The sequence below is a fragment of the Thermobia domestica genome, chromosome 2 (assembly GCF_964235325.1).
Source record: "Thermobia domestica chromosome 2, izTheDome1.hap1.1, whole genome shotgun sequence".
Taxonomy (NCBI): Eukaryota; Metazoa; Arthropoda; class Insecta; order Zygentoma; family Lepismatidae; genus Thermobia; species Thermobia domestica.
The window spans coordinates 94,634,678-94,662,029 of record NC_137455.1 but is presented as its reverse complement, the minus strand read 5'-3'; the positions used below and the strand labels follow the sequence as shown (position 1 = coordinate 94,662,029).

The window sequence follows — 27,352 nt, the reverse complement described above, 5'->3', positions numbered from 1 at the left end:
ATAAATAGAAATAGTACACTCGGATCTCTGAACGTATTTAATTCATGCTACAAAGTAGACATACTGTATGATAGTAATATTCTGGAACGCACAAACAAGTTACATACATATGCATGCTATGCGCGTTTCTTGCGTAAAATGCGGCTGTGAGGCCTACCTCCAATGCGTGAGGAGATTGGTACATTAGAACATCTTTACCACGACATGCAAGATTGTATTTATATGAAAAGACACTGTCAGAATGGGGGGGGGGGGGGAGATTGGTACATTAGAACATCTTTACCACGACATGCAAGATTGTTTATATGAAAAGACACTGTCAGAATGGGGGGGGGGGGGATAATGCAGAAATCTGATTTAAACACGAATCGCGTGGTTGATAGTCGCATACTTGTTCCTACTTCGCACTGAGGAATGGCAGTCCTTGACTGTTCGACACTTGTTTCGGCATCTGCCGTGCGATGTTACCACATCGTCATTCATATTTTACTGGTATCTATTGTAAAACGAAGCTCCGGAGTTTAAATGTCATACGACATTTTTGTCTTCTTTTACCTGTAGCATCACCCCTATTGAGCGGGTTCGATTTTTTAGAACACCCAATATGTATCTACCTAGACATATAAAAGAACTCTGCCATTTTACCTGAAAAGCCTAATGCTAAGTCTGATGTCCAACTGAACCACGGTTGCTCAATATATAATTAGTGTCTGTTATTTTTCTTTATTTAGCAATATCCCCAAAATTTTATGGTCCCTTTTCTACTTCTTAAAAGCAATCATAACTACGCTACTCTTTGAAGTTGTTCTGTTCTGTATGTAAAATATAGCATTTAACGGTTCGATTATCCCATTTCATGTGTTTTCACGTGGACCAGGTTTACGAATGTAGAAGGAATATTTTAGAAAGAGGGTTCTAAAATTTAACTATGCAATTGTTTTACAGTCACGGGTATACTGATTTCGTGACACAAAATTACAATTCGATAAATTCAGTTTACCTGAACAGCATTGAATGGTTTTGGACATGTTATGCGAAAACACATTTGCATTATCTAAAGCGTACACCAAAATCTTATTCCCCTCTGGTCTAGTGGCTAGCGCACGCGCCTTTGGTGCATACGGTCATGTGTTCGATTGTCGGTGGCGATAACTTATTTTTTCTTTCTTTCTACCATTTATTCTGAATATCCAGAAGTTAGTATTAACCAGTAGTAAAAATACATTCCGGGCTGAAATAATCGGCGGCACAGACATTCCAACATACCGGCGTCCCCGAACGAAGGGGTCTAGGCCCGCTCCGCAACCACTGTTTGAAGCTCATCTATATTATAAAATCGAAAGTGACTATGTTTGTGACTCTTAATCTCTTGAACCTCCCGAATGATCTCGGATCAAATTTTCAACGTAGATGCGGTTCTGGCCTGGGAGTGTTTTTAGCTATTTACTTTGACGGTAGAACTTAGGGGAGGGGGAGGCCGCCGGGCTGAAATAATCGGCGGCACAGACATTCCAACATACCGGCGTCCCCGAACGAAGGGGTCTAGGCCCGCTCCGCAACCACTGTTTGAAGCTCATCTATATTATAAAATCGAAAGTGACTATGTTTGTGACTCTTAATCTCTTGAACCTCCCGAATGATCTCGGATCAAATTTTCAACGTAGATGCGGTTCTGGCCTGGGAGTGTTTTTAGCTATTTACACTGACGGTAGAACTTAGGGGAGGGGGAGGAGAGGGACAAAAACAAATAAATAAAACTTAATAATTCTTGAACCACCCGACCGCTCTTGATCAAATTTTCAATGTAGATGAGATGCGGGACTCTCATGATTTTTATCATTTCACATTGACGGAGTAACGTAGGGGAGAGGGTGGAGGGGAGAAATACAAAAATCTTTAAATATAAAAATAAAAGTGACTATGTTTGTGAATTAATAACTTTTGAACCACCCTATCGATCTCAATCAAATTTTCAACATATATGAAGTCAAACCTAAGAAGTTTTTTTATCATTTCATTTTGACAGTAGATCTTGTGGGAGAGGGAGGGGAAATATATGAAAATGAATAAAACTTAACTCTTGAACCACCAGACCGATCTTGATTAAACTTTCAACATAGATAAGGTTCGGACCTGGGATGTTTTCGTCATTTCACTTTTACGGTGCAACCTAGGGGAGGGAGAGGGGGGAGATATATGTAAAGATAATAAAAATAAAAGTGACTGTCTTTGTGACTGCATCACGCTTTAACCACAGGACCGATCTTAATCAGAATTTCAATATAGATAAAATTTTCGGGCCTGGGGTGGTTTTTATCATATCACTTTGACGGTTGAACGTAGAAGAGGGAGAGGGGAGGGGACAGATATATAAAAATAAATAAAACTTATTAACTCTCGAACCACCCAACCGATCTCGATGAAATTTGCATCGTAGATAACGTTCGAGCCTAGGATATTTATTTATTCACTTTGACGATAGGAATTATGGGAGGAGGTGGGAGGGGGAGATATATGAAAATAAATAAAACTTAATAGCTCTTGAACCACCGGACACTTCAGATGCCGTGCCCCACAACATAGAGGGGAGGAGGATATATAAAAATCATCGAAAATGCCCAATACCAGAGAGCGCTTTAGTAATAGTAAAAAGTGACTGACTAACGGAACATTTTTTCTTAATTTAACCCAGCGAAGCAGGTAATTTATGCTAGTATTACATATTACTAAAAATCGAAATTACTCTGTTATATATTTTTGTGAGATTTGTCCATTTTAAAGTTTTATATTCTTGCTAACTTGATTTGATTACCCCTCCCCCCCATTGCTAATATGGAAGTAATGTTTAAATATTTAAGTATTAAACCAACTAACACAGCTCACATCGCACTGTACAGTGCACAATATCTTGCAGGTAGCCAGCTTAGGCTGGGCCCTTAAATGCAGAATAGCAAAGGAGTCACTGAAATACGGCGAAGGTGATCATTAGTATATCATAGGAAATTATCAGTAGATATATTTCACACTTTATATGTAATACGTCTTTGTTGAAGCTCTAGTAAACTGATTCGTTTTGTTTTAATGGTCATATTCATTCGTGGCTCTCAGAAGGAGAAAGAACTAGAGGCCCCGTGGAAAGAAGGCATCGCAGAACAAATTAAAGAACCACATATATAAATCGATTTAAGAGGGTCCGTTGTTGTAGCTTGTGATAAGGAGATAAGTGGGTCATTCCACCTCAGATCGACCAATTTTCAATGGTCTTCCCGGTAACCATCATTAATTTTCATGAAAAGTTGTGCACTTAAGCTGGGTAGTATCAAGAGATAAAATACCATGTTTAAAAGTATTCCTGTAAATAAAACCAAAGTTATAATAAAACACCACGACCGCCATTTTGAATATCACTTTTTAAATTGGAAAGTAGGCATGCGGCACATGATCAGAATGCAATGCTGCCGTTCGTTTTGTCATATCACTAACCGTTGAGAATTATGGTCTGTTTTATCGTTGCAGATTCCAGTGACTGAACAATGGTGTTGACGACCCAGAAACGTATTGAGATCATCCTGATATGTGGAAATCGCAGCTCACGTGTGGTGGCTGCGGAGTTTAATGCGCTAGACGCCGAAAGGGAGCCCATATGCCAAGATAGTCCGGTCAAACTAATGTGCAGATTCCGGGAGACGGGTTCTGTGGACGACAGACATCGTAGTGGTCGCACAAACGTCTGCAGAAGAAGTAACCACAGTTGTTGTCCTTGATCCTTCAGTGAAAGCCCCCAGCGTAGCACATATCCTAGGAATGTGGAGTCAGTCAAACTTTCATTCGGAGGATATTTTCCACTAAGAAGTGGCACCCTACAAGATCCAGTTTCACCAGCATCTCACAGAGGACGATCCAGACCGTCGGATGCAGTTTGTAGAATGGGCAACAGCACAACTGGCAAGCAATCCAGATTTCCCATTGAACGTGCTGTTCTCATACGATGCGACTTTTTACCTCAATGGTATACGCCGTTAAGATCTGGAATTTACAACATCTCGGCAGCATATTGAGGATGCATGTGCTTCTGTGCATTTAGAGACATTACTGGCTGTGCACAAAGGAGTGGAAGAGGCGTGTGGTACACACCATTGTTGCACAGGATGCTTATTTCGAGCATGTGTTGTGATGGTATAAAAAGGGACAGGCCATAATTCATCAACAGTTAGCGATATGACAAAATGGACAGCAGCATTGCTTTCCTGATCAAAAACATGTGCCGCATCCCTAACTTATAAAGGTAACCAAGAAAGTTCGATCGCTCTTTCATCACCACCTTCGAACATCGATATGTCACCTAACACGTTCCTGGAAGATCAAAAATAGTCCCCATCAGCATCGACGACCTTCTGTCAAAGCTCTGGAAGGCCATGGATTCCATCGCAATAGAACTTGGGCCGTGAAGCGAAGAAGGTATCAAGTGCATTTTGCACCTCTACTAGGGATTTGAACTGGTGTCCTCGAAGGTGATTGTCCAAGGAATGGAACAGATGATAATCGGATGGTGCAATGTCCGGGGAGTCCCGGGTCATCTTAACCACGTGGGGCTTAGCGTTGTCCTGTAACAGAAGGACCACTTTGCAATTCAGAGGTCCTGGTTCCAGAATTTTGAGTTTTTCTTAAACACGGCCCAACTGCTGACAGTATACAGTTGGATTGATGCTCTGACCAGCTGGTAGCAGTTCCCGATGCACGATGCCGTGAGCAATCCACCAAACACACAGGAGGACCTTCCTCTGGTGCAGTGCAGGTTTCGGCTGTTTTGGAACCCATTCATGGGATGCTAATCAATGATAACGGCGCCGTGGAGCTTCGTACAGGACCCACTTCTAATCACATGTCAACACCCTGTCCAGAAATGGCCCCTTCCTCAGACGAGACACCCAAGAAACATAGGTGTCTGCTCGCGTTGCCTTTTGGCCCGGAGTCAAATCATGTGGGACTCATCGACCCAACTTGTAGCTGTCGAATGGTTTCTCTACTCACACTGAATTGTAGTCCTAGTTCCTCACATATCTGGTCACTGTTCGCCTCCATTGCTGCATGAAGATATTCTCTACATATGTTGGTCTTCCGGCACATGGTGCATCTTCGAGTGTTTCGCCACCGTCCTTAAACTTGGTAAACTACCGCTGCACTGTCCGCGTAGTCACGACACCTTCACCAAAGGCCTGGCATATCTACCGCAACGCTGCAGTGGCGTTTGACACCAGTTTGAACTCGTCATACACCCTCTTATGACGCTCTGTGGAGGTCCCATTTTCACTCTGTCCTTACGCAAGTTCACGGTGTAACTGAATTGCTACAACCAAGTAGTTTGTTGAATATACCCACACCAAAAACTGACTTTCGCCTTATCTCCATTCGCATTCAACTCACGGTGTAAGGGCGAATTAAACACAGACCTCCACAGAAAGCGACAGAACTTTATTGGTTACCTTAATACAACTTAAAAAATAAAGTGATATTCAGTGTAGCAGACTTCAAGATGGCGATCGTGGTGATCACGCGTGTCTTTAGGTATCCCCACCCCCACTCATATTCCCCACCAGAGGCCAATGTGGACCTCTAGCCCAACAGACTTTTCTGTGACAGCACTGTTACCTGACTTTTGGCCTACCCTGTACGTTACAAGTATTCAGTTTTGTTTATACACTTCGTCAACTGTTGACTGAATTATTTTTATTTATTTATTAACAGACAACTGTTGACTGCATTATTTTTATTTATTTATTAACAGACACCAGCTACATCTCAGACGCCATTTTATACTAGATATATAACAATAACAAAGGGAAGGAATTTCGGATTGTATCGGCCAGGGCGTTGTGCTAAGTACCATCCCAGCATTTGCTTGGTAGGACCGAAGGAAACCCTGGAAAACATTAATTAGGATAGTCTCTGCGAGACATGAACCCGTAGCGAGCTCCGGAATGCCAATCCAACGCGCTCCCAAGTGCGCCACGGCGGCTTCGTGCATACGTTACTGTTCGAGATTTAAATCAATTAGCTACGTTTTACAGATTCATAACTCCCACATACCTTCCAGTAACAAGATGTAATTTATGTGACATTTGTAATATGATATGCTCATCATGCATGCAAGTATAGAAGTTCGTACGAGCTATCAGAATTGTGCTACAGTGTTGCCAACTTGTGTATTTTTTTCATTGTTTTTGCTTTTTTCCGCATTTTCATTGTTAAATTACAACAAAAGTAAATGACCTACTGTTTTATTATTACCCTGTTTGAAAGTACGCAAAGTGATGTATCCAAGGACTGGTAGAGACTCTCCTTACCTACTCTTTTTTTTCCCATAAAAAATGCTGAACTTTATAACATTTTACTATTTCGTTTTTTTGTTCTGCTTTTAAATGAATATGTCAACCATAATTGTTTCTGGAAATTCATTTTGCTGCTGTTAGTACGAAGTGTGTGTTTAGTTCTGTAAATCCTGTAAATTTCACTTTGATATAATTCATAATGAGAAAGCTGTGAGATTCTGAAAATGTGCCGCGGACAACATTGCTCATTTTGGCAAATATTGGGCTTTCGCACTGTCGTGCAGATTTTATTATAACTTTGGTTTTATTTACAGGAATACCTTTAAACTTGGTATTTTATCTCTTGATACTACCCAGCTTATGTGTACAACTTTTCATGAAAATCCATGATGGTCAGTGGGAGGTGGTGGTTGAACTGAGGTGGAATAACCCAAGTTTGAACTGTTATTCTTCAAAATAACTGGTTGGAGAGTAGGGAACAAACAGTCTCTTACACTTTGCTAACTTGCTGGTTGGAGGGCACCAAAAATACTTTTCTATGCCGGAGCGCTGTAGAGATTTATTAGGACACTGAGTATGTTACGCAGTACTCGAAATGGGTCGTATTTTTCGATGTTATACTCCGACACTTCTTCTTTCCATTTTATTTTTAGCGATACCTTTCATAGTGAAATTATACATGTAAAGTTTTTAATTGGACGGTACACTTGAAAATTCATATGCAAAATATAGGCTATCAGTGCTGGCATTTGACATTTCTCGTTTCGAGCACTGGTTATATAGGGAATATTTCCAAAACTAGGGGAATGGGAATCTTAAAGAAAGGGAAAAAAGGAAATATTGTTCCTTCTAATTCGAGCACCCTTATTTCCATGAAAGTACTTTTTGTAATGGAGAGATGATCAAAGTCGCCAGTGTTGGTGGGTTTTAAATCAATTTTATTTCAAAACAGAAATTAAATCTCGATTTTTATAACAGATATTTGATTTCAAATTTTTAAAGCAGATGTTCGATTTTCGATTTTGAAAACGGAAACTGAAAATTGATTTTCAGATATGTCAGATGAGAACAGCAGAAGTTATGACACTCACTATGTCTTAGTTAATGTATTGCTTTCTAATGGATCGTAGGAAAAAAAATTGCGAAGCTTTTCTGGAAAGAAATGAAATGATTTCTTTCAGTTTAACATTCCATGATTATTCCCTTTAGGCTAAAGGAAACGGATGACTAAGGTAAGTGAATGATAGATGAATTGGTAGAATTAGATGTGGGAGGAAACGGGGGTACCCGAGAAAACCAATTGACATGATGTCCACCACAAGCTTACTTGGGCGGGGATCGAACCAGGGACCCAACGCACCAGAGGTAAACTTTCTACCACTGAGCCACCGAGCCCCCTGCCTTTCTGGAGATATTTTCAAGTATGAAGTCGTAAGACTAAAGGTGTTAAGTATTATAAAAATGTTTTCATTTATTTCTCTTTGTTCAAACTATAATCACAACATTGAAAATTACATTTCATACTATAATTACATTTTAACTGTTACCTTAAGTCGTTAATAGAGTTCTGTTTTTGCCACATTGTTTTGATATGTAGATCCTTATTGTTGACTGCATTGATGTTATGATTTATTGATAAAATAGACATATCCAATGAGAATACAACTGTTCTCTAGCTTTAGTAAGAGATAATTTAATAGCACATAAAAAGTTAGTGTATAAATGTTGATTGTTGTTCGTCACACATGCATATTAATAGCTTTATTTTTGTTTATTGTTTAAAGGTTCGGTTGATTCATGTAAACTCAAGCCAGGCGTTGAAATTCAGTGGCAGGCAACTTCCAGACTGGGGTTTTAACCAACATGAAGTGGTCACAGACAAGATTATAAATCAGGATGATACGGTGTGGAATGTTGAAGAGCATAGATACACAAAGAGTGAGTTTTCAAATTTATTTTAAACTTACATGAATAGAATAAATAAATGAAAAACATGTAAAATCGGAAAGTTGCAAGTGTTTAGGTCACCATGCTTATCATTTCATCTTTGTCTGACATGGAATGTTTAATAAATCAGTTTTTCTTAAAATTTCAGGAAACGAAAATTTTTGTTTTTAAACTTAAGCTCAGGAATGCATATTTGCTTTGACACTTGTTTGAAACAAAACCAGACAGAACTTAATTCACTTCTGCACTTAATGTATGTACTTACAAAAACGGTCAAAACTAACCTGTAAAAATTGTTAAAAGCTGTCTTGACAATACTGGCGAATCTGCGAAAATTCGATGTTTAATATAATTTTTTACAATGTACAAGTAGTAACCATATCATAACCAGTGAACTCCCGCAAACCTGCTACGTAAGTCTACCCTAGAACATTCTTATTATTAGGCCTAAGTTTCGAGACCAGAAGCACAAAACTTTATTACACGATCTCAAAACTCATAATATACTTTTGAGCAAATACCATATATAATATTAGAAGTTACTGATGTAAATCCACACAATTAATCAAGGTACCACTGTACTTCACCAGGGTGTCTACTGAGTTTCATTTTCAAAATTCCAGCATATTTCCAGTATATTCAATATAACTATCAGCAACATTCCTGTACCTAATACAATGATTTTTTTAAAGTTCTTTAGGAATAATCACACTCTTGATGATTTCAGGTTTGTAATTGTTTTACCATCAAAAGAATATTTAATTTTTAATAAATTTAGTTAACCTTGTTTCTTGTTTTAAATACAATGATTTTTTAACATTTTTAAAGGACCTCCCAATTCCCCTCACAGTCCTCCACTCCAAGCCAGACAATTTTAGTAGTAGAAGAAGAAGACGCAAATAGTATAATCATCTTCGAAGTAATAATATGTATCTTTAATGTATATAATTGAATGTTTATGTGTAACTAAGGACGACGGGTTGATCGTCGTCGTAGCAACAAAATATAAACAAACTAAGTGGTACTGGAAGCCATCTTATAATAATGTAAGTTTGAATGTTCGAAGTGTCTCACCTTTAAAGGTCCAAATAGTGGAATAAAAATAATATTTGTGTAATCTTATGTGGCTCAACTATAGTTATAAGTACCAGTGACTTAGGATATAACGTAAAATGGTAACTGAAAGCTCGGGAACTTTGTGTAAACGTTTGTTTGTTGTTATATTATAAATTACAATCTCAGTGGATAGAAAATTGTTTCTAAGACTATTAAAATAATTACAAAAAAGTATTGTTGAAAATTACCAGTTTCATGATTTTTCCAGTATGTGGATCAAAATTCCAGTATATTTTCTGTATTTCCAGCATCAAAATTACATTTCAGTATAATTCAAGTATTTCCAGTATCAGTAGACACCCTGTTCACCGAACCAGCCCACCCAAACTACTTTATTATTTTCTCATACAGCTATAACAATGATTTGGGCGTATCACTCTTTTTTATATAAGTGAACTGTATATGACTATTCAAGAACGGTTGCTACTATCAAACCTGAGTTTCAAAATGAGAAACTCTTCTATAGAATGTGCAGCGTTCATAGCGTAATATTAATAACACAGCATATGCAAGTAACTGCTTTTTATTTAACTCTTTGTGTCAAATAGTAGTTATAAGTATGCCATTTGTTAATTTGTAGATCAATGTTTGATTGGGTTAATTAATGTTTGAATATGACTGTACTCAAATGATGTCCCCATTGCACAATACATTCATCTAAGCGGCATTGGAAGCTGTTCATAACTTATTGTAACATATTGCCTGGAATATTGCCGACGCAGTTCTGATGTGGTCTTTTAACTCCGGAATGGTGACGCAACGTGTTCAGTATATTTCTTGAGATAACCCTATAGGAAGAAATCAGTAAATGTAAGATCGTTTGACTGCGGCGGACAGGGATGTCACCATAATAAGAAATTACTCTTCCTGGAAAGATCTATCGCAAGAAAGCGATCGTAACTCTGGCTGTATTTGAGGTCGCTCCGTCTTGCTGAAAGCATAATTGGTGCATATCCACATTCAACATCCAACGAAGTCTTGCAGCCTAAATAGCGTTCACTGGTGACAGTTACAGCTGTGCATATATCATCTTCAAAAAATAAGCCCCAGTAATCCCAAAGGAAACACCACCACACCACATGCGGGTTTACACCATTTCAGTAATGTACATTCTGTTTATTCACAGAAACACATAACTCGAAATGCATTTCATCTGACAACATTATGGTGTACTGAATTTTCACGAAGGAGATCATGTATGGTTATGCAGAACTGCTCTCGTGGGGGCGCGGTGGCTCAGTGGTAGAGCATTCACCTCCGGTGCTTGGGGTCCCTAGTTCGATCCCAGCTCGCACCGTGTGGACTTTGTGGAGAACAAACACCGTGCTCGTGGATTTTCTTGGAGTTCTCCCGTATCCTCCCACTTTCTTCATTCCACCATTTCATTCATTTATCATCATCATCGTCTCCTTTAGCCTAACTGGCATAAACGTGGGACCGGCATAAAACTCAAAGATTTCATTACATTTCAAAGAACTGCTCTCGTGAAACGCAATCGCGAGGCTTAATTTCGTTAACAATATGCAGCTTATAAGGATGTAAATGGGGATCTTTGGGCAATATTCTCCTGAATGAGCGATCGGACGTTTGTAAACATTGGGAATGTCGGCGAGGAGATCTTTTTTGGGCTACACAATATTACAGTACGAACACTGTCAATGACGTCCGGTGTCCGCATAGTTGTTTCGTTTCTTCCTATTTGCGATTCCAAGCAGAAGTGTTAATCTATATAAACGTGCTTACCTTACAATGGTCCGTCCACTGGAACTTTCCCATGACGTCCCACGTTGATGTGTTGCCTGAATAGCCGCTGAACAGTAGTTAAAGAATCATTATCGTTGAAATAACTTTCAACAACAAAGCCATGTTGCTCTGCACTCCACTGATTCATATCGAACTAACAACCGAAGTGGCAGCTCAGTAGTACATGAACGCTGAACGAGATGGCACGCATTCATACATTTCGCCATTGTACTAAGCGAATCAAGTTATGCTATGAACGCTGTCGCTTCCTTTATATAGTTTTTATAAAACCAACTACAAAATCTCAAAATTATTGGTAGCAGGTGCTGATTTTTAAACTTACTTCGTATATTCCACATAATTTTTATGGAAATATCTGTAATAAAATAAATAAATTATGATCCCCGAAAGTTTAATTTATTATAAGAACTTTATTAAATAATAATAATAACTAAATCCACGTACGTAAAAAAGACTTGTGCTTCACCAAACCAATCCGCCATTTCAATATGAATGTGCAATTTTTAGTACCTGATAATTACAACAATCGTTCGGGCATGTGCTTAGCCTGTTACGTTGCCATTAATCACTTAATCATCACCGTGTAGTCTTCTCTCCATCACACCTTCCAACATCTTTTTAGCGTTGATTATGTATATATTTGTAGCACTGCGTTATCGCTGCCCTATCTATACGAGGTACTACAGTAATACGTAAGAGAAAGAGAGGAAACAAGTGTTACTTATATTCAACATTAATGCTATTAGATATATCTGATATATATGATGTTTGTTTCTAGTAAGTTTGTTTCTAGTTTCCTGTATATGATGTTTGTTTCTTTTTGCGTAATTAGAGTGTTTGAGGTCACATTTTTTCACTGATTATTTCCAGATGAAGATCAGAAAGACCGAGAGAGAGAGTTAGTGATGGCGGAGATGATACCAATGCGCCCAACAAGGTTATCCTTTTGGGAGAAATTTATGGAATTGCAGTATAAAATGCTGTTTGCCAATCAGGAAAATGTTCAGAATCATATGTATAGTAGTGAACCAACGGAGTGGCCGCTAATGGCCCGAGGAATAGCCTATTGGGTCAGCACTGACAGTAACGTAAGTTTTATTCTTCGTTTTAAAAATCCATAATATGTATGTTTATTTTGGTCTTAATAGTAAATACAGTAAAACCTGCTGTACTAGGTAGATTCCATAGGAAATGTCAGAATATAACCAATGCCAAACTTACAAAGTAATAATAAATAAACAAAAGGTGTATATATCTGTACCTTACACAAAAATCTGGACATTAATCAGATCGTAAATTAGAAAGGTATTAAATTTATGAGGTTTTTACTTACATGTTATGGACAAATATAATTTTTCAATTTTAAAATTTCGTATCACATATTGATATAGTGCGCAGTTACAAATTGAAAAATGAAAGTACATTTGCGCCATTTTCCTATATGCACATCATAAAGGAAATAAATAAGCAAATTTGTAACCATTAAATCATAAAACTGGGACAGTGGAAGGCATCCACCATAAACCAATTAGAAAATCAATATATGTGTGTCCAATTAAGACAGTTCCTAAATTAGAATGGGGTCTTTATTTAAAATAAGAATTTGCTAGAAATAAAGTTTATAAAGATCTGTTCTTCTACGAACAGAGTTCCGAAACATAAATTAGTTCAGCGTAACGATATTAGTGTTGCAAAGAACAACGTATTACAAGTCTATTAGTTCCATTCCACAAATAAGAATAAAACCGTACAAAACATGTTGTTTCTTTAAACCCTGCCTTTAACATGTATATATTAAGTAAATAAATAAATAATAAAAAAAAAAAATATTAATCATGATTTCTGATACAGGCATTTGGTAAAGTTCAAAAATTATTATTGGGAACAAAAAAATGCTTAAAATAATTTTTTGCTTCTAAAGATGTAATTCTTGATTTGCCCGAACGTAGATAATTACATTATTATCCCAACAATATAGAATTTTTTATTTCTGTAACAATGCACTTGCGGTTTCCATGTGAAAATACACAATTATTTTCTTAAAAATGAAAAAAATATTCCATGGTTTAATGGAGTGAATGTTCAGATTACAAAGTTAACGACGAAATGTTTTTCTTGCTCTTTGGACATATTGGACGAAACATGACCTGGAATCTTCTCTAGATTGGTTACGGTTGTGATAGGTAAAATATTGATATGTGTATGAAGCAAGAGGTAAAAACTATCACGTTTGGAAGGTAATTGGATTATAGAAAGGTAATCACGTATTAATAAGAATTAATGATAAATCGCTATTTCAGAATTAGCGTTACGAATTTATTTCTACGTTATGCATACTTGGTGAAGTAATATGGCATAATCTTCAAGATCGTATTTTAACGCAAATTATATATATATTACCGTAAGCAATTCAGGTCTACAATTGAACAGGAAACTTACGTTTTTTTTTTTTTGTTTTTCTTTTGTAAGAATCAAGTATTTCCGAAAACGTTCTTAAATTTATTGTGCACCAGAAGAAACTTAATTCACTTAATTATTTAAAAAATATTGAAAGTATATATATATTGCTAGAAACATCAATAACCAGTCATCGCCATCTACGGTTGAAAATTGACCAAATCAAAGTTGAAGTCTAGTCAACTAAAATATTGTCAAGCAAAATAAAAATTCACGCAATATTAACGTGAGCAAAATATTTTTAATATAAGTTTTTTTTTTTTTTGGGGGGGGGGGGTGTTTGTTATCTTTCTACTTTTAGTTTAATTAAGCATTTAACATGAATGTTTTCTTTATTTGTAAAAATAAGACTGAACGGTCTCTTTCTGGTCCTACATCCTCAGACTTGACCAAAGCCAGTGTGGATTATGGTCTTTCATTGATGTTATATAATAGGCTCGGTGGAACATTCATTCGTCAATTTGAAGCCTTTCAATAAATTGAAACAGGATAAAAGTAAGCAGAAAACCTTTTCGAGAAATTAAAAATGTTCCCTGGGTGCCAATTACAAGGGTAATTTGAAAAGTTATTGGAATGACCTACAGTTACAGCACTAGTTCAAAACAGTAAGTTACTGTTTTTGACCATTAACTATTATAACGGTTTTGCATTACACTCAAGATCAGTAAACAGCAGCTAAAGCTGTAGGTGATCGTTGTCACGCAATTGCAGTGTACGTGTGTTACTTATGACGAATTTTGGGCACAGAGCAGTCAAAATATTTGGTGAAGAGTGGTTTGAAGGTAGTAGAGTAGTAGAAATATATGATGATACGAAAATACTCTGGGATAGTCGGTTCCGTCATTTTCAACTCTAACTAAATGGACGTTGCGTTTAAATGCGGTCGTGGAATTCTGGAAGATGACCCGTGAAATGGTTGACTAAAATCTGTCATTATACTAGACATTATTACGAAAGTGCACAGTATGGTACTATGTCTACAGGTGATAGTTTTGTAAATATTTTTTTTTTTTTTCTCACTCAATTGAGTTTTCGATTCTGAAGTGTATTACTTGTCTGGTTATTTCTTGAAATATAAATTGTCTTCTCCAATGTGCTTCATAAACCATATTCCACTGATATCTGTGTTTGACAGATAAAAGTATTTATGTGATAGTGACAATAAAGTGTTTCGTTTCCCGTATAAAGAATTGGATTTCTATGAATCGTATATAAAATATCTCGTTTTTCATATAAAGAATTCGTTCTCTATGAATCGCATATAAAATACCTTAATGAATAATTTCAGGCAAAACAATGTTTCTCCTTCAAGCTAGTAGAAACTAAGAGATATAAATCAATTATAATAGAATAACAGTTCGGCAGCAAAATTAGAATGTTCCAACGAAACGCATGCATGTAGTGTTGGTCTACAATCAGAATCCTACGTAATGAGACCTGAAATCGCACTCACTTTTTCTGTTCCTCCAAAGAGAACAGTAGAGAGTATCCGCAGTGATGTGAAGATTGTGTATTTAAATTACTGATCAAAGTTCAGATCTTAAAGCGACAAATTCTTAAGGTTTTGGTTTTTTTAATGTGTTTTATTGATGAATATTTTGTGTAGCTTATAATTTATTCTGTTCGTTTTCTTTAGGCTCAGGTGCATTTGTTGGGCAACATAGCAATATGGTATTCAGGAACATTGAGTCTTGTAGTCTACTGTGCACTCCTGGCTTTCTATTTGCTGCGAAGAAGAAGAAAATGTTATGATATTTCTGACGGTACGATAATTTCTATAAATATTGGAAATCGATAGATTAATATATTAAAAATAAGCTGTGCCTTGAAGCCAAATGTATACTGTCAGAAATTCCACCTTTTCTCTGTGTATTAACGGACAGCTTAAATCAGTATTTTTTAGTTTAGTTCAGTTTTAAGGAAATTATGTTGAATTAAGAATTCTTGAAAATATACGTAAAATGATACTCTGATATTGAAAATAACATGTAAATTACTTTTGGAAACATCCATGAAATAGATTAGGAATTAATTTATGGGCTGTTGGCATCTATAGCCATGTTAGCATGTTATGAATGAGGGATGATGTCCCTCGGCGATCACACCACCCGGAATTGAGGAGGAAAGGAGTGGGGAAGGAAGAAAGCGGTCTTGGACCATTATGGCCATCCTATCATTTGCCTGATATGAATGAAGAAAACTTCACCCAGGATAGTTTTAACACTTTTTCGACTGAGTGTCTTCATCGGGAATCGAACCTGAGACTCTATTAAATAGAAATTCCATATACTAAAATTGCCTGATTTCAGTCATGCAAAAATTTTTGTTTTGTTCGTTTTAAACAATGATGGGGTGCTGCGTGTCAGTGATAGAACAGTGTCCCTCGAGTTAGCTTGGCAAGAAATGATTATCAGTATAATGCTCAGATTGAATCCGTTGCGGGCAGTACAAGCTTGGACTTCTTGTGCAACCTTACAGCACACTTTGAGGCAAACGTTAACATTAAGAAAACTTTCTGCAATTATTTTATGAAGATGAAGTTTTCTCTTATACACTGCTTGTTTCATTTTCCTCCAATACACTACTTGTTTCATTTTCCTCCAATACACTACTTGTTTCATTATCCCCAGGGAGTAAGATACTGGAACCGGAGGGTCATTCATTGGGTCCATACTAGCCGTTCCAATGATTGGGTAATGTCACAATGAACCACTCACATATCTCAAATTCACATTCTGTTGAAAAAATGCCTTGTTCATTTCCAACTCGAGGGTAAAAGTACGTTTCTGACTATCCAGGTACTTATCCATAGTTCAGTAACTTCCAGAAATTAGGGCCCGATTATGCCGTGTCAGGACTTGGTTGCCCACACGGTTACCCTTGGCAAATTTAAATCCTGATTAAGAATGACATGGGAATTCTGTGTGGGCAAAAGAAACTTGTAATGATTAATGTGTTCATTCAACTCTTAACATTGTTTTGTCCATCCACCATATGAACAAAAAAGTACTTAAGTAATCGGAAATCCTAACAAGGACATTTTCTGCAAGTTGCGCCGTGTGACCTGTATCCCCATCATGAACAGCATACAGCGACGGTGGGATATAGGGACTGAATTTTGTGTTCTTCATTATATTACGGTCTCTTTTCTGGCTACAAAAGCTGGTCCATTTTCATCTGAACAACTTGCAGATACCCGTCAAATAGGGCTTAACAGAGCAACAGAACTATTGTGTACCAGAGTGAAAACTCTCAGTTGAGAAGTTGGTTGGCATCGTGTCCGATTTCTGATATTCGCAATCACTAGCGAGGGACCGGAGAGAGACAGTATTGGGAGAGTATCCAGATAGACGAAATCTATACTATACCATACTTGTGCAGTTACAAAGAATCGTGAGCGTGAGGATTGCACACTTTGAAATGTCTTGCTTCTTGTCGTGAAAGAGACTGGGCTAGAACAAATTACACGATATTTTATTAAGTACATTCAACATTGCTCGAATAAGAGGAGCAAATCATCGTTCTGTATGACAAATATTGCGGGAACAACAACTGTAACTACTCTCTTAAAAGTACACTCCCTATGTACGAACCACGAACAAATATTTATGCAAGTACGAAATATGAATCCTGCATCTTTAACACACTCTCCAGTGACAATACTCTTTCACCAGAGACAACGTTTTTAATAAACGGAATAGCTTGTGTGGGAAGACAGAAATTCTCATGCAGTAATTCTCATAGATCATAACAGACCGCGAAATTTGTAGTTCATGGCAGTATGTCTTCCCAGCTTCAGTTTGGAGAATTTCAAGGTCCTCTACTGAGGTCTCATAACTCACTGCTAAAGTAAAACGAAAACGGAAACAAACTACGCACGTAATAGCTCGTGTTTCAGTACGGTGTCAAAAATAATTTATAAGGTTGTGCAGTTTTTAGTAGTGTGCTCTGCGCTATTAAAGTTCAAATTATGTCTTGACAAAATTGTGTACTTGTATTACTATTTCCCTTTGCAGTCTGAAAAAAACTTAAACAATTCATGATAATTTTCCAAATTTTCTTTCTTGTATTCCATAAAAAACTTATTTTGCTTAAATAAGCTTCAGCCGATATTTCAGTAGTAAATTAACTAGTTTTCACTATTACATAAATGAAATATTAGTATTTACGCTTTTATTCTTACTTTTAATCGAATACAGTTATTCTTAATTTTGCATTGTAGAGCATATTGTCCAGTATGATTGTTGGCTGTGTAAAGTTGGTATTAATCCTCATGATATGTAAGATCAGTGTGTCGATTGGTCACGAAAGTCCTGAAAAAGTCACGAAATCAGAAAACGGTCATGAAAAAGTCACAAAATTTAGTTTTTGGGTCACGATATTTTTTTATTATTATTTTTTTTTTATTTTTTTAGATGCTACCAAATCACAATCAAAGTATGCTTTATCACATGTATGAAAATTTGGCCTAATTCGCACTTCACAGAACGTTACGAAATTTTATGGTTTGGTAAAGAAAAGGTCACGAAAAAGTCACGAAATTTCATTTTGAAATTTTAGTAGACACCCTGAAGAAGCTTAAAAAGTAAGTAGGAAAGACTGCATGTTAATGATGTTATAGTGAAATTATTTGAAGTATAGACGTCCATGGATGTATCTGTCTAGCGTATGAAGTATTAAGTACTTACTGTTAACATTTTGCTGTTCTTCGTTCCAGGCATGTGGGAGCGTTTTGTACTTGTTGGAGAAGTGTTCCTTACAGGATATCTGTTCCATTTCATACCTTACTTTTTCGTTGAACGAACTCTTTTCCTCCATCACTATCTCCCAGCCTTTACATTCAAAGTGCTGTTAATGGTTGCTGTTATAGAACATCTATATTTTATAATTAGGTAAGTATCTTTAATAACTTCAATTGTATCAGTCTTTTCAACATGTAAGCTTCGAGTGAATCACCAGCACTAAATTAGGATCCACAGTATAATTAATTTATAGTTTACCAGTAATAATTTGTAGAGGTACCCTCGCAGGAGGAACTAAAGTAGCAAATACAACAAGATTTTCAATTCAAATAGCATCAAATCTCATCCATTAGCAGCGAAACGTAAAAACGAAAGATCTGTCATTTGCAAATTATAAATATTAAGTATTTTCAAACTTAGTAACTGACGTGATTTTTGAAATTTTGATATCTAGTTACGAGCGGTTAAAATTAATGGTATGGATATACCGCATTGACTTGACACCTAGTCTTCCATTCCAAGCGCTGCTATCGGCTGAAGGAATTCCACTCCCTTTCGCTACGCCCTCTCGCTTAGCAACAGCAAAACCCTTATTGGCTCAACGCGTGGGTGTGTAGCGGGTGTGAGCTTTAGTTCACATTTTTGCCACGGCTCGACATTTTGGCAGCACTATAGAATGTCTTTTCGTGTATAATGTGATCTCGTTTGTCAAGGGCGCCCTTGGCAGGAACTTTAGAGCTTTAGTCCTAATAAAATAGGGTTCATTATTTTTATTTTATTTTTAATGACGCTCTGTGTAAGGTTTATCTAAGTGTTTAGGTAATTCCGAGACATTGGATTTTTAATTTCTTTTAAAAATTAATTCCTTGACTGTATTAATGTTTCTTTTATTCATTTCCTTATAGTAAGATTGTTTACAATCACATCATTGCATAAATGCCTGAATTAGTCCTGGTACTAATAAAGTAATTTTTATAATCTATTTAAAAAGCCAGGGGTCGTGAGTGATTTGGTAGCTACTCGAAGCCATATGTCTGTGCTTTTTTTAAAAATTATATGTTAGTATAGGTTATAAAGGATGTGAAATTCAGTTATTCATTTTATCGTTATCTTTATTAGAATTATCATTATTATAGTGTCTTTTAATTATAAATTTCTAATGTTATATGATTCCATTTATCTCAAACTAGCTGAAATGCCCGTTCTTCGCATGGAAAAAAGTAGATTTATGGAAAATATTTGAACCCCTCTCCCTTTTCAGATTGTGTATTTGAATGGAAATTAAATGATAAAAATCCAGCTCAAGTTAAGTGCTAAATATATTCAAAAAATCATTTCAAAAGGAAACTGTGCAGCCGATATTCTTGGGAAAATATATTTCTCTTCTTTCCCCCGAGGATACGCATTTCGGTCAAATTTTGTGATAAAAACGCAGGTTGACCTGACTACCTATGCTCAGAAATTCATTTCAAACAGTCCAGCCGTTTTTTCGTGATGATGAGAGACATAGTGAATTTAAATGTGGAGAAAAAAATAGAAATTCCACTCCCCGCCCCTTAAAAGTAAAATTTTGAATATGCAGGGACTCGTGTCCGCCTATTTTCAATGAGATTGTATACCAAGTTTCATCTCCGAACGTCAGAAGCTCGTGAAATATTGTATTTGAGGTATAAATTTGAACTCCCTCCATCCCCCTTAGGATATGTACACTCATGTTTAAAATGATTGTCGCATATCTATAACTGTCTTCTTGTAAGAATATAATTTGATAATGATTTTGCAGGGTACTTTTAACACTGATACTATGTGTATAATCGGGAAATTATATTTGTGGTAAATTTCATAGGAAAAGAATTATAAGAAGATTTGAACGAGTAAAACAATATGTTGTTAAATGGACAAGAAAGTTTTATTATTCTTATTTACTGCTCTTTTGACATGAAATTTGCCACGTACATGTCTTTGCCAATTATACACATAGTAACATTATAAGAAATACCGGGCGAATTCGTTATCAAATTATATTCCTACAACAACATATTTATAGACATGGGACAATAATTTTGGACATGAGTGAATTTTATGTGAAATGACATGATAAAACCCAGTTCGAGGTAGGTACTAATTCGAAAAATCATGTTAAACGCTTCAGCCGTATTCGTGTGATGCCCTTAAGAAGAAAAATACCTAAACACTGGATACTTTATTCTAATTTATTTCATTTGTTCTATGTAACGTTTTATATTTATAACTTGCTAAAATTTTTATAGCGAAAAATTATTTGAAAGGACGAGATATTTCACCATAAATTCAAATGTTCAAAATAACACAAATGAAATCGCAAAATGTGCTTATAGGAAAATTTATAATCACATACTAATCGATGAAATTTCTAGATTTTTTATCACATTGATTTGCCTATCTCCGACTCGAAAGTTATATAGAGGCGAAGTGTAAGACATCTGACCCTATAATAATAATATTAATGACTGTTGTAACAATTAATAATAATATTGGTTACAGTTAATAATAATTAATATCAATTCTTACATTCAGCTGTCTGATACTTCGCCTCTATTTAACTTTCGTGTTAGAAAATGGAAAAATGAAGTGATGAAATATATAAAAATCAATTAATGTTTATAAATTTTCTGATAAGCACATTTTTACAGTTTCATTTCTATTATTGTGAACATCCACTATTGAACTTACTCAAAAGAGAAAAACATTTTAGCATTTTAGCAAACCATTCAATCTACTCTCATTTCAAATGGAATTTATGTGTACGCAGAGGTATGTCAGAGACGTTATTTCATTTGACTTTTCAAAGATTTGTTAGAAGCCTAAGTATTAAAGAAACTATGTAGAATGGTTCTATAAGAATGGTGGATAATTAGCTGCACATGACTGATACTTCTCAATGCTATTACTAGTTTGTAGTAGGGTACGTGCCTTTGGCTTGGGAGACGCGGGTTCCATTCCCGGCGGGAGCTCATATGGTTCGGATACCATGTTAAGTTATAGGTCTACATCTCATATAGCCTTGCTCCAGAAAGGAACGTTAGACTCAAAATCACATCATATCACACTAGTTTAGTTAGTTTTCCTATAACGATATATATGTATAGTATTAATATGTAATTTTCATTTGTTGCAGTGAGAAACTTCAGTGGAAGCGTATGCAAGTTGCTTTCAAAATAGGGGTATGTGCGTGGTTGATTGCAGTTATTTATATTTTTAGAAAATTCTCTGTTTTAAGCTATGGAACAACACCCCTGAGCGCGATGGATGTTTTGAAGCTCCGTTGGAAGGATTCGTGGGATTTTATTGTTCATCGGCAGTAGAAGCCGCTATAATATGTTATATGAAATTGTGTGGTTGAAGGCCAGAAATTTAACGAAAAAGAAACGTGTAACAGAGAGAGTGTTATTATTGGGTGATGGTCTGTGAGGTAGTATAGGAATCTCAGGTTTAAGAGTATCGTTTAAATTTCTTAATATTACAGTTTAAAGTGTAAGAAATACTCAAGATTTAGTAATTTTATATTGTATGAAGTTATATTTATTTGTGCGTATAATTTTTTAGGATTTTGCGTGAATATTGTGTTATTTATTATGTTTTTTATGAGCTGAATTTATATATTTTTAAGTGTTACCATAAGGATATAGCGGTGACAAATGTAAGTTTGTTAAAAAGACATTTTCATATTTCTAATTTGCTAAAGCACAAGCACTGTAATGTGTACCTTGTACTAACCAGACAAAGTGAGGTATTAGATCTGATGGTAGATCCATGAGTCACAACTCTCATTACGCCTTGCCACTTACTGCAGTGTCATTAAATAATATGTTGCGTTTATTCCAAATGATCGCAGCAGTAAGATTGCTATGAGACTGATCAAGAAGAAAACGAATGCTGCAAAAATTTGAATACCAGATGATAATTTTAAGAGAGATGAATAGTAAACATCTAACATAATAGAATAAAGTAATAATATAAGGAAATACCTTTTTGAGTATTGTTAAGCACAAGTGAATAAAAGAAGAAATATAATGGTTAGAGCGCTAGATGGTTTTGTCATACACATTCCTCGTAAGAAAGTTGCTGAGTAGGGGCAATTATAAATTGAAATTTAGCTACGACTTTATACGAATAATGTCGACTTCAGTTTGTTTTTAATGACTGATTAATGCAAAATGGTCAGCAGCATTTCTTTGGTGTTACGTGAATGTGTGACATGGTGATAGACACGGGGAATTTCATATACGCACTGTCTGTCTTAATGCACTGAAGATATTAGTACTGACGTTGGAAATCGGCAGTATATATTGGGTGGGATAAAGTATTTTTATGTGGGAGGAATCTACGCTTCATACAATAGTTGAAGTAGCTGTACTATTACGTCTTAAGCATTTAAACATGTATCATTTAAGATGCTAACTTTCAACATGAGATGTGTGTGGAACGTCTCAGATTATCGGTTTCCATTTCATTTGTTACAGTAACGACAATTCGTCATGAAAGAACTTGTCAAAAAATGTAATATTAGTATATTGAGCAATAAACTTTTGAATAAACATTAGCAAAAATTAATAAAACAATATAAAATAGGCCAGGCCTTTTATAAATGTATAAATATCGTAAAGATATTCCAAAGTTAAATTTAAGATTAAACTGTATTATTCAAACGTACCTTATTAGGCAGTTACATACTTCCATTATCATGACAACGACAACTGGTTGGACAAAAGACCCATTATTCTTAAGACACGTTAAAATCAAATCAACAGAGTCGATGGTTACCATATCGTATCGATCATAAAACAGTAGTGCAAGTACAATATAACAGTCTCTAAATATATAATATATAAAATTATTAAATGAAGAATATAATTAAATTATAGAACAAATGTTTTATCTTACTAAAAAATAAATAATAAAAAAGGAATATTCACCTTAGGCTAGCATAGCACATACACTACAATTAGAACAATGATGAATTACCGCTAACTTAGATTATTCATTGTTTCTGTTTTCTAGAATATATTCACATATTCAGTGTTTTGGTGTCAGTTGTAATATGCTCCTTGTCCATAATAATAATAGTAAATTTATTGTGTATCGAAGTACCACTAATTATTTTAAAAATTACACAACCAATGCTCTCTATCAACGGTGACAGCTTATAAGTTTTCTTAATACTTGGAAGGCACTTCCTCTTCTAAAATGTTATTTTGACCTTTGATTAAGAAAAGACAGTCGCTTGTATGCAAAATACGGCTGTGTAATTTTTTTTTTTTTTTTTAATATTGAGCAAGATCTGATACTTTGTACTTCAGTATGCCATTATTACAAACGATCAGTATATAAAGAAACCTGAAACAAATAAATCGATTTTATTGCAGACAGCACATGGTATTACGAGGAGAGAATTTGGTGGTCATAATCCGGAGTTATTCGAATAATATTTGTTCCCTGCTAACCACGCAAGGGATTTTTAATAACATCCTCTCAATATTGTAGCTATCAATCTGTAAATACGATTTCAGTGCGACATATAAACTGATGTACGCAACAGTCTAATGAAGTTAAATTCGTGTAATATAGAGCGTAGCCTTAAACTTAACTTCGAAATATTGGTTATTAATACATGTTTATAAAAGGCCTGTAATCTCCTTAACAGTTATTCAAAAATTTGCTAACAATATGATTGTTACTGTGGATTTCTTTGAACAAGTTCCTTCACAACAGATGCGTACCATCTGCATTCCCGTTCAGAATTGAATTATAGCACAGTAGTTTGTAGCAACCTTGCTGTTGCGTTGAATTTGAACAAATGCACCATGTTATTTGGGGTTACTGTGTGACGCATAGTGAGGACTAAGTGTTGGGTTTGTATTGTATAGTGTTGGAATTGCTTACCAGTTTGGTGTGTTGTATAAATGAAAACATTTTTACGTTGATTACTGTGACTAATAAGCACATATTAGTGAAATTATAAGAATGTATCGTTATTAACAATTTATAGACAAAAGCATGATATGGAAGTTTTACATAAAGAGTGCCAAGGTAATCATGGACTTTTTATTACTATTTGTTGTTGTTTATAATAACATCACAATTAATTTTCATGACAGTCTGTAACTTTTATTCATGCACAGATATGAATAAAATGAAAAATATGTCTTGAAAGAAGAAAAACATTAAATTCATTTTTTGGGGAGACAGTTATTTAGATTTCACTTCTAGTCGTGAGATATTGCTTTCGCTCTCATTTTTCCGTTGTAATTAATTACTGCTACTGGTCTCATGTTTAAGAAATGTTATTTATGAACAGGGAACCATAAAAATATATTTATTAAATGGATAGATTTTTCCTGGTGAAATCAGATATATATATATGACCAGATGCAGATGATTAATTGCCTTTTAGTAAGATATACTTCCTCATGAAGTAGAAACAGGTACAATCAGAAGAAGACTTTCCTTAAGACAGGTTCTAGCCCGTTTATCCGAAATAGCTGGGCGAGGTTTTCATTTTTAAAAGGTGCATTTAAACCTGAAAATTAGGGAGCTAAATTGGAGGGATAGTTTAGGAATTTATTACCATAGATTGATTCACATACTTCAGTATGAATTTTCCTCCGATATAGGGTACTTTTCGGTTTCTTATAATGTCAATAAACCAGATCCTTAATAAGGATACCCCCCCCCCTCCCAGTAGCTATAAAACCGGGCATGCTAATATCAGTGTAAGGAATAGAAATATGATGATAAAAAAAATCGAACTAAGTATAAAATTTCAGTTGTGGAAGAAAAATGGTAATTCAAAATCCATCAATTTTAGGAAGAAAAATAATTAAATTGTTGTAAACATTTTTAAACAAAAGTTAGTAAATATTTTTATACAATATAAGTGTAATTTTTTTTTACTACTACCTTTGGTATTGTACAAATAATTTTATTTAGTTCATACGATTGTAAATTTCATGTTTTCTGGATGATTCGAAAATTCTGTATGATTTTGTGAAGATGGAACATTGCGATAGTTTCATTACTTATATATTATTTTAGTAAAATATTTTCGTTGAAAAATTTTTTATTCCATTCGGAGAAGTTCAATATCGTGTTGGTCATAATATAGAGTAGAGTTTTGAAGTGAAAATGACTTGTATGTGCATTGTTTTCGTGCTTAATGAACTAGATGAAATGTTTTCCATATGTAAAGTTATTGTTCATATATGTATAGTGTCTTTTTTTATATGAATTTATTTTTATATACATATTTTGTTTAAAAAATAAAAGTATATACTGTGTTTATAATTTGACTGGATTTTTAATAATGTAGCAATTTTACACCTAATTGTGTACTGTCATACAGCGTTACTTGCAATAATGGAAGCAGTAATAAACATTGCAGGATTTTGCAAGAAAATTTATGAACCGCACTGCATGCATGAGTTCAAGTATGAATTAAACGTTGCTTGTAATTTATGATTCACCATCATTACTTATATTCCTTCACATGTTCAATTTCTGGAGCAAACTCCTGAGTTAAGAACTGCATAAATAAATGTTACGGTAAAGTTAAATTACGTTTTACGTCCCATTATCATGACCTGCAAGTTCAAGGAGACAGACTGATAAAAATGAATGATTGTGAAAGAATTGGTGGAATGAGAATGTGGATAGAAATAGCAGGGTTACCAGCGATTTTCGATTTCCATTTTCCCTGACTTTCCAGGTCTGTAGAGCACATTTTCGATATTGAATTTTTTAAGTTCCTAGTGTATATTTTAGCTTCTAAGATTAGGAAATCTTTGTTAGCTAAAAGTTTTATTTAAAAGAAATATCTACACAGAAAGACCTACCAAACATCCACCTTTCTTTGTATCTTTTATATATTCTTTATATATATATAAAAAAAAGATAAATTAAAAACTAACGAAGTTGCATGATGTATTACGATGACAATAAACAGACCCTAGCATACAACATTCTATAACACAGTTGTGACAAGTTTTCATTGCGCTACGGAAAAGGTGGCAATTTCCACGTGGTAGCTTCTGTTCCCAGACGAATTTCTTTTGGTTCCGTGAAGCACGAACAGACTGATTTTTACTTCTCCACACAAATTTTTCCACAACATTTTACAGAATCATACCCTAACCTCAATGCTACTATTGAATCTTTACAATGTTCACAGAGGAGTATTACAATGTGTCCGTACAGTACATAAATGTCATCTAGAAACTTACAAAAAACAAGCAACACATAAAATATGCACTATTTCATAATTTTCATTGGCGAAATATAATGGAGAATATTTACAAGGTATCTTTCTACTTAAAAGGAAAAAAAAAAATTATCTTACGGAGAATATTTACAAGGTATCTTTCTACTTAAAAGGAAAAAAAATTATCTTACGTCCTTGTAATAAATTATAGTACATACTGGTGTGAAGAGTGTGCCCTAGGAACACTATATCCCCTATTATATCAATTTAATGAAATGCAATCATTTCATGTCATGTTTTTGTCTGTATTTTCAATACAAATTTCCATACTTGCATTATGCAAATTATCGTTAATTAATAAATAACAGTGGTAATTGGCAGCAAATGAGAGTGCTCAAAGAAAATTATATGTGAGATTAAAGAATAAATTTCTTTGAAATCGTTGAAAAATATAAAGTAGGATATTGTTACTTTACAAAATCGTAAATGACAATGACCATTTCCTACGCTCCTTTTCACCTGAATTCAAGAATGGGAAATAGGGACAATTACACAAATATTTCAGGTTCTAACTGCTTTTATTTTTTGTAAAAAGTCAAAGATAACAGCACTACATCAACTATAACACAGAACACAATATATATATGAATGAAATCTTTATCATCAGATAAGTATTTATGTTCATATTAATGACTGTAGTAGTTGGAAACTTCCACAAAAATATGTAATTTTCGAAACAATGTGACAAAGCATTGGAAAAA

At 35.0% G+C, this 27,352-nt stretch overlaps 1 protein-coding gene across 5 annotated transcripts in view; it reads left to right on the top strand.

Moving 5' to 3' along the window:
- rt (Protein O-mannosyltransferase rt) overlaps positions 1–23,201 on the top strand; it is a 64,063-nt gene extending 40,862 nt beyond the window's left edge. For all 5 annotated transcript variants that reach the window (XM_081743990.1, XM_081744005.1, XM_081744009.1 and 2 more), the window contains exons 9-13: positions 8,114–8,267; positions 12,027–12,244; positions 15,250–15,376; positions 18,331–18,505; positions 21,513–23,201. In XM_081743990.1, coding sequence (XP_081600116.1) covers positions 8,114–8,267; positions 12,027–12,244; positions 15,250–15,376; positions 18,331–18,505; positions 21,513–21,699 — 861 coding nt within the window. In that variant the 3' untranslated portion in view covers positions 21,700–23,201. The remainder of the gene's footprint in view (positions 1–8,113; positions 8,268–12,026; positions 12,245–15,249; positions 15,377–18,330; positions 18,506–21,512) is intronic.
- Positions 23,202–27,352: the final 4,151 nt, after the last annotated feature.